Raw genomic sequence first — 8799 nt, forward strand, 5'->3', positions numbered from 1 at the left:
AGCTCCCGTGGAGCAGCAGGAATAGAACCTACTGCCCCAATTTCTTACTATAATGGCAGAATGCAAGTCAGCAGGCTCACTCTTAAGACAGGGCCATGGCTATGACCTTATAATACAAAGTGTGTGACTGCAATAATAGCCATTGTTTTCACATATGAAGTGCTTGGTGTTGGGACATGGAGACAATTGCCCTGATGCTGAGGTGATTCATGATCATAAACGTCTCACTCGCTCCCCCCTCCCCACCTTGCTCATTCATTCAGAGCATTTCTGCCGTGTCAGGGTTTGTTTAGCCACACCTTGGTTGACTGTGGATGAAAATAGTCAGGAGCAAATAAAGTTCAAGGGAACTGCTGCTGGGGTCACTTTACTGTTCGGCTTCCTATGTATAAAAACCACGCCATGCCTACCTTGTTGTCAGGAATACTCGTTTCTGTTTACTCATTCTAGTTCCGCATTGATCAGTTCTCCAAGCGGCAGAAGTTCCCAGGCTGAGCACTCTCTTAGGAAGCTGCTATGGCTGCTCGAGGGCCGTATGAGATAGGTGGCAAATGTTGCAGTGGCTCAGTTTATCCCCAGAGCATCCTCTACCAAATCCTCAACAATGAAGAGCGATGGAAGGAAGAATGGCACCCCCAGCATTCCCCCCTTCCCTTTCCGTTTCCAAATATTGGCTGCCCGTGTGAGGTAAACCGAAGAGTCATCCTGAAAATGCCGGGCGTCACCTGCAACAGAGCATCAGAGGTGCTTCTGAAAACTATCACTTTCATAAGAAAGCTGCCTTCTTTTTTTCAGTTGCCCCTGGAGGACCAGATCCTCTTGATACGACAGGGCTGGGCACCCCTCTTCCTACTGGGTTTGGCTCAAGAACGGGTGGACTTTGAACTCTTAGAGACCTCAGTCCCCAGCCTCTTGAAAGCAGTCCTCCTTAATCAGTCTCCTGCAGGTGAATACCACTTAAAACCGGAGAACTCTCCTTTAGGAGCATCACTAGCAGAAGTTCAGAAGATTAAGGATTTCTTGGGGAAGTTCTGGAATGCAGACATTTGTGCAAAAGAATATGCCTATCTTAAAGGAATTGTTCTATTTAATCCTGGTAAGTCTCTTCCAGGTATTTGCAAAGGCTGCAGTCCTGCCCTCAGTTACTTGAGCATGGATCCAATTAATACCCAAGGGACTTACTTAACAGCTTCAGTGCTAATGACAGGATTGCACCCTAAAACTGCACAGTTCAGGGTGCAGAAATAAATTTTAAAGTTGCTTAAGAAGGAGGAACCCCATTTTTAATTGGGGTTTTTAACGTTTTCATAAATCCATTTTTTAAACCTTTCTGACTTTCAAACTACAATATACTTTTTTTAAAAAATGTATGTATTATATATAATACACATGCAGGTGTTTGTGGGTGTATGGGAGCTAAAATATGCAAATTTACTTTACCACTTAAAACTTTAGGCTCTAGTCCAGGCATCCCAAACTGCGGCCCTCCAGATGTTTTGGCCTACAACTCCCATGATCCCTAGCTAACAGGACCAGTGGTTGGGGAAGATGGGAATTGTAGTCCAAAACATCTGGAGGGGCGAAGTTTGGGGATGCCTGCTCTAGTCTAAAATGAGGGAGATGTATGCAGGGGCGATACTGGACAATGTGCAATGTAAATGTGATATGACATTATAGTATATGTCAGGGGTGGGGAACCTGTGGTCATCCTGATGTGGATTGCAACTCACATCAGCCCCACCCAACGTAGGCAATTGTAAGGGATGATGGGAGCTGTAGTCCAACAATTTATGAAGGGATACAGGTTCCTGTTTCCAGCTGGAAGTGCTGCTGCAAATGTAGGGAGCCAATTACTACCAAAATGTGGAATGAGCAATATTACCGTGGGCTTTTGAGTAAACGCTTAACTCCAGTGGAAACCAGTTGAAAAACTTTATAGTATTCTGTATTTGGATAGAAGTTGTCATCTGCTCAATTTCATCCACCTTATTTATTTCTAAGCCAGCTTTTTGGAGTCAATGGCTGTTTTCAACATATCAAAACATGAGTTATATAAATCAAAATATCTAACCTATAGCAGAAGCCACCATAAAACAAACAGCAGGAATTCAAAATGAGGGACTAAAAAAGAGAAACACTGAACCCAGCATAAGATAAAAACGGAGCACATCCCCAGCGAACATGCAATAAACGGCATTGCCATAGCTCTTCACACATTCCTGCTCCCATAACCAACACAACAAGAAGATGCATTTATTTCCCTTATTTCCTTATTTCTAATTTTACAGACCTCCACGACTTAAAATACCACCATTATGTCCAGGCCCTTCAACAGGAAGCTCAGCACACTCTGGTAGAGTTTGTCTCAATGACTCATAGCAGAAGCAGGAGGAGATACGTTTGGATGTTGGAATTGCTTGGTTTTCTGAGGACCTTCAGCCCAGATACCATTGGAGAACTCTTCTTCAAACCCATCTTGGGTGATGTCGACTTAAACACCTTACTTCTGGAAACACTTTACACCAAACAGGACCTTATTTGACATCTGATGAGACATCACAGAAGACCAGGACTATCATCAAAAGGGGCAGGTTCCCCAGAACAATAGGAAATCTTGCTTTCTGTGCATTGGAATCTGTCTCCTCCCCATAGCTGCCAAGTTTTCCCTTTTCTCGCGAGGAAGCCTATTCAGCATAATGGAAAATCCATTAAAAAAAGGGATAACTTGGGAGCTATGCTCCTCCCCTGTGGAGAACCCCAACACACTGTAGGACTCTCTTCCATTTTGCATATTTCCTGTTTCTTTGGTGATCTGCATTGATATATATATATATATTACACCAGCATTCTATTGCCCTTTTGCTGATAATCTCCACTAGATAACGACTTTCCTCCCTCTTATTGTTGCATTACACTTGTTTTTATTAATGCTTTGCCACCCATGTATTTCCAGATGTTTATGGTTCAGCACAGGACAAAACAGCCCAGACGTCACTGTGATGTAAAATAAAGTATGTTTTATTTAAGTTTGTTCTTAATATAAGAGCCAAAACCAATGACAGGAAGAGCCAAGTAATTGTAGTTTTGCCCCCACCAGGTATATGGCGTTAGGACTGCAGTCTTAGAAAGCAACCTTGCTGCTTTTACTTCCTCTCACACTCTCTCTTATTGTGAAAATTAACATAATTTGATTCTCATTCTGCAAGGATGAAGAACAAGTGGAACCAGGCTTTCTAAGGGTGGAGAAACAAGCAACTAAAATAGTGGTGCTCAATTTCGACCTTTCTGTGAACAGAACAGGGGTTGTTTGCTGCAAACTCCAGCAAGAAGTCCATTCAGTGGAGAAAATGTAGAATACACATGGGTTGGGAAGTTTGGAAGAAAAACACGGTGGGCTTAAAGCTTTAGAAGGAACTGTAAAATATTTCCTAGAAATTCTGCAGCGGATGAAAAGCAACGGTAGAAAATCAAATGCAAGCTTTGATCTGCTGCTCCAGGGTCACAATTAAATCAAAGGTAATGAACCTATTAAAGAACATTTATTAAAAACTATTCAGCAATATAGGCCAAGCTAGAGCAGCATAGATGGAAACTGGATGCTGCGGAATCTCATTATGTGGCCAGGTCAATCCACTTTGTGAAACCAAAGTTCAATGAAGGGGGCAATAGATGCTCTAAACTCTTAGCAAATGCATTAAAGGGGGAGAAAAAAAGAAGCAATCACATGTGTTCTCTTTGAGATAAACTAACGGCTCAGAAACCTAGGATGATAAAAATATTAAACAAATGATTCTGACACTATTAATTGAACCTATATCAGTCAAAGTACTGTTCTCAGGGGGAACTCAGTTCCAGCACCTCTCAGGTGGGTGCCATTGCCATTCTAAGAGAAAAGGGGAGGCATTCATGGTGAGTTCTGGCACCTCTTTTTCTAGAAAAATAGCACTGCTGTTACAGAACAATATGAATCAATATTTGGATAATCTACATTTGAAACCACTTAAAGAAGAACACCAAAAGTTATCAAATACACCATTTACCGAAGAAATCAACATTGGCAAGCTAAAGCATGGCATGACACCAGGCCCAGACTGCTTTGGCAGTCTTTTTTATAATAGGGTTGCCATACAGTATTTCAAAAAGTGAAAATCTGGACACAAAAGTTGTTGAGGATTTTCCTGGACATTAAACCCTTTCCCACCTGGACGCTGTTTACAATTTCAAGAGTGCCTAATGCCTTATTTGAATATTTTGCTTAATACTATCTGGAATGGGGGCAGAATCTCAGATACTTGGAATACCTCTAAAAATATTGTTATTCCTAAACCCAGGTCCTATCATCTGATCACCCTGTTTAGTCTTTTTTTTCTTTTTTTTTCTCACTCATGCTCTTCACAATCCCCCTGGAGTCCTAGCTGTAGCATTAAGATATAATTCATTCATTAAAGGATAGCAGGGAGAGGGCAAAGAACATATGTGGACAATATTATTTGTATGAAACGTAATCCCATAGGGACTATCCCTGCAGTGAGGACTGAATTATCAGTTTTTGAGAAAGTAGCTGGACTATGTTCTAACTGCGATAAATCATTTTTGTATCATAGTGTCAATTCAAATATACAACTGGAACTTTAAAAAGTTAACATCTTGATACGTTGTAAGGATTTCCATTACTTAAGGATGCAGATCCCTTGAAATTTAAATACATCACATTATTTAAATTTTATTCCTTTAGTCAAAACGATTATGTGTAATCTGGGCAGATGGAAGAAGCTTAATATATCTATTTTGGGCTGAATTGCATCAGTAAATATGATGATAGTTCTTACATTCCTACATCTGTTCCAAGTGCTTCCTCTCTTTCTCCATCCTCCCTCTCTTAAGAATTGGCAAAGAACGATTAATATTTTTGTATTTCAGAGGAAGAGACCAAAATTAGCTCTGAAAAATTTCTATATGAGGCCAGATGAAGGAGGAGGGGGGCGTCCACATTTGATGCTATATCACAAAGCATTTCAAATAAAATAACACTGCTTTATTATTAACAAAGTTGACAAAGATGGATTTTACACCGACATAAGTGATGGGTATTGCCATTTTCCAAATGGACTCCTACAGTGCTGCATTTAATTCCATATAGTCTGTCCTATCCTCTTCTTCCTACAGCTGCTTCTATCATCCCTGATAGATTACTGTGTGTTATTTTTCTGTTGGAAGCCGCCCAGAGTGGCTGGGGAAACCCAGCCAGATGGGAGATGGGCGGGGTATAAATAATAAATTATTATTATAAAATTATTATATCATTAGTAATTGAGGCTGATGGGGGCTTAGAGTTCAGCCACACCTGGAGGCCTACAGGCTCCCCATCCTTCAGTGTGCCCTAGTACATCACTAGATACGGTAACTAAAGGTTTCTACTTATTGCTGTTCCTTATTTTTCTATGCCATCTTGTGGGTTGTCAGAGAATTGCAACATGAATGATGCACTTTGCAGACTACATTGCAATGGGCATTCAAGTGAAACGTCTGAAGATGTAAGTAAGATGGTGCCTGAGACTGGTAGGGTGGAAGGCAGGGAGACCAACCGTAGGTAGAGCCAGAGGCAATGAATTTTAATTTTGTCCCCCCCCCTCCTCCCTGCTGAGTTCTATGGTACATATGCAACCCTGGAACTAAGAAGGGGGAAGCTGGCAGGCAGCGCCACCCTATGAACTTGTTGAGAGGCAGGCAAGTGGGGGATGGCAGAGGGCAGACTACTGTTGAGGGAAATTGTTTGGTCTGCTTCATGGCGGTGTGGCTGTGGATTGAAGGAGTACAGAGTGCATCCTGGGCCACCCCTGCGCTGCTCTTGTCCTACACTGACCCACCTTGTTTCAGCAGGCACAAATGGTTCCATGGATGGAATGTTCTGCAGGTGTCCCTCTCATGGCGTTACCATATTTGGTGTTCTAAAGATATATCAGGGCTTCCATCAACTCACCTTGGCATTGCATGGAAAACATTTACATTTTTCATTAATTCAAATAAGTATGCTTAAGAAACGATTAAGGTAAGTGAGTCTCGATTCAGGTGCTGCAATTTGATGACAGCATCGTTTTGTATGCAAAGCATATGCTCTAACACTCACCCACCTTGCACTAGCAGGGGATTTCTAACGTGTTTGACAACTAACAAATAAATGAATACAATCTCCCTCAAGAAATAAGACCTGATCTGAGAAAGTTTATGAACATCTGACTTTGCTTCCATCTTTATTTGGGTGTGTATGTCCTGAATGTACCCATGGTTGTTGTTGGTTTTATTCTCGCAGATGGGAGAGCACAAAATGGCAGGAAGTGCAGTTTCCGTACAACTCTGCAGTTTCAAAAGTCAAATCGCTGCCAAGATTCCCTTTATCTCACACGTACACCTCCCAATTTCCTCTTTCCCTTAGCACCTAAGCCGCACCAATCCTCTGCGCATGCGTCTTACACCCCCCCCCACCTTCCAGAGCAGTGTCTCGCTCGGTCTTTTTAACACAACCCCACCGCCCCAGCAGGGAGGGTTCTGATTGGCCCGTCCCCCGCTCGCAAAGCTGCCAATGAGAATGCCCGGTGCGGTCCCCGCCTGCGCTCTCAGGGAGACCACGAGCGCGCGCGCGTTCCTCGTCAGCAGCCGACATGGCGCTTGCTGGGCTCGCGCGGCGCGGCGCTGCTGCTGTTGCGGCGTCGTCGAGACCTCGGCCGCGGCTACGTTTGGCGACGGGGCCTCTGAGCCGCAGGCACGCGGCGCATTTCACTTTTCAGCCGGACCCAGAGCCCACCCAGTATGGTGAGAGCTTTCGTCCTCCTCACTCGCTCCTGAGGAGAAGCGAGCCGCTCTCGCTTTCCCGTCCACGCGCCCGGCGGACTCAGGCGGCGCAAAGTTGAGGCGGTAGAATGGACTGCACCATTTCAGGAGGGGGAAAAAATATTTTCACACACCCCACCGGATGGCGTTACTCAAAAACCGCGCACCAGGCGCCAGGACCTTTTTGTAGGTTCCGCGCCTTTTATTTCTGAAGAATATTTTACGTGCAGCCGAATTTTAATAAGGCAACTTCTATCCCCTGTTGTATAAGTGGTGCAGTCTGTTCTCCCTTCTCATTCCCGCCTGGTTTTGTTGACCTGTGGAGACTCAGTCTCGTGTTGCTGGGGAGGGTGAAGGCTTGGAGCTAGTACCGTAGAGGGCGATCGCTTTGTGCATGGGGGGGGGGGGCAGAAATAAATCAAACTTGTTTATTTTTTCCTCCCTGGGTGGTGATGCTTGCGTTATTAAAATTTAGGTTGCCCACCTCATTGTGGTACTGCAGGGCAGCAAGGCAGCAGAAGCCAAAGAGGACATAAGGACACTGGCAGTTTTTTTTTAGCAGTTATGGCAGAAATTGTGGTTGTTCCTACAAGGGGACAATGACAATAAAGATCTATTATATTCTATTCTAACTAGGAGGTGTAGCTTGCACGTAGCTGGTAGTGTGCTGTAGTTCTTTGCATCTGGTCACATCCACTTAATGTTGGCATAGGGTTTTTCTCCTTCATCCCCTAGAACGTGGAACTCCCCAAACAAGGCGTCTTGTACATATTGATGCTAGGGAGTGAGACGATGTTACTGACGAACACAGACTCCTGTGGGTAGGAGTGACAGTAAAAATCATGAAAACCGCCTGCCATACACACAGGCATACAGTGGTACCTCAGTTTATGAACAGTCCTCCTTACAAACTGTTTGGTTTACGAACTCTGCAAAACTGGAAGTAGTGTCCCGGTTTGCGAATTTTACCTTGGTCTACGAACGGAAGCTGAACAGTGGAAGGGCACCGGTGGCAGGAAGCCTCATTAGAGAAAGCGCGACTCGGTTTAAGAACGGTTTCGGTTTAAGAACGGCTTTCCGGAACGGATTAAGTTCGTAAACCGAGGTACCACTGTATATGTAAACGATGGTACTACTAGAACTCTGTGACATCAGCCTGCCATGATTTGTCTGCACAGAAGATTTTTAAAATGCAAAAGTTTACATACGCTGAAGTGAATTCTTGGAGATGTGGCCTGTGCTGTTTTATAATTCGTACATGAGGTCACTTAGTGAAGAGCAATTGCGTCAGTCAGGCTTCAGAACTATAATAATTTTGTACTTCAGGGTGCAGAGATAGACAGTTACACCTGTTACCATAAGTAATTCCACTTCCTTGCTTCCTAAATACCATTGAACAGCTGGTGGTGGAAGAATACTAAAAGGATAGCCTATTATGAGTGCATGCAAAAATGTGTGTCTGTGTGTACATATATAATGTTACATAATGTCTACATTCACATGAACAAAGGCAAACAATTGGGTACTTCTCTAGAAGAGCTGTTGTAGGGCATGGTATCTACTTCAGTGCAGAAAAATGATCCCAGTGATTTCTGCTATAAATTACGGTGATGGCCTATTATCTTCATTGGTTTGCTAGTTTATTATGAGTTCCAGCAAAGGTTCATCTTATACTGGGGCTTGATCTCAGTACTGACCCCTATGTGATATAACTATGCTGTGCACAAGGCTTGAGTACTTCTGTGTATGGCTAGGTGAGAACATTAAGGGATGGAGACATTTCATTATTCCAAACACCTGCTTTATCTGTTTCTTATATTTCAATAAGAAACAGGAATAGCTCATTTCAATACAATATTTTTTCTAGTTGATAATAATAGGATTTACAATCTGGTTTTCCATAAGGTCCCAGAGTGGAGTATATACATTTTAATGTTACAATTAAAATAATTAGATAAAATTTCAGTTGAA

General features: G+C 43.1%; 2 protein-coding genes across 2 annotated transcripts in view; both read left to right on the plus strand.

Moving 5' to 3' along the window:
• The first annotated feature begins 512 nt into the window (after positions 1-512).
• LOC118082763 (nuclear receptor subfamily 0 group B member 2-like) lies at positions 513-2776 on the plus strand. Its single transcript, XM_035110594.2, has 2 exons — positions 513-1096; positions 2289-2776. The coding sequence occupies exons 1-2, from the start codon at positions 517-519 to the stop codon at positions 2540-2542; spliced, it is 834 nt and encodes a 277-aa protein (XP_034966485.2). The 5' UTR covers positions 513-516; the 3' UTR covers positions 2543-2776.
• Positions 2777-6640: 3864 nt separating this feature from the next.
• Positions 6641-8799, plus strand: part of BCKDHB (branched chain keto acid dehydrogenase E1 subunit beta) — a 39601-nt gene continuing 37442 nt past the window's right edge. The window contains exon 1 of the mRNA XM_035109535.2: positions 6641-6810. Within this exon, the coding sequence (XP_034965426.2) occupies positions 6660-6810 (151 nt within the window). The 5' untranslated portion in view covers positions 6641-6659. The remainder of the gene's footprint in view (positions 6811-8799) is intronic.

This window comes from Zootoca vivipara, chromosome 3, assembly GCF_963506605.1.
Source record: "Zootoca vivipara chromosome 3, rZooViv1.1, whole genome shotgun sequence".
NCBI classification, from domain to species: Eukaryota; Metazoa; Chordata; class Lepidosauria; order Squamata; family Lacertidae; genus Zootoca; species Zootoca vivipara.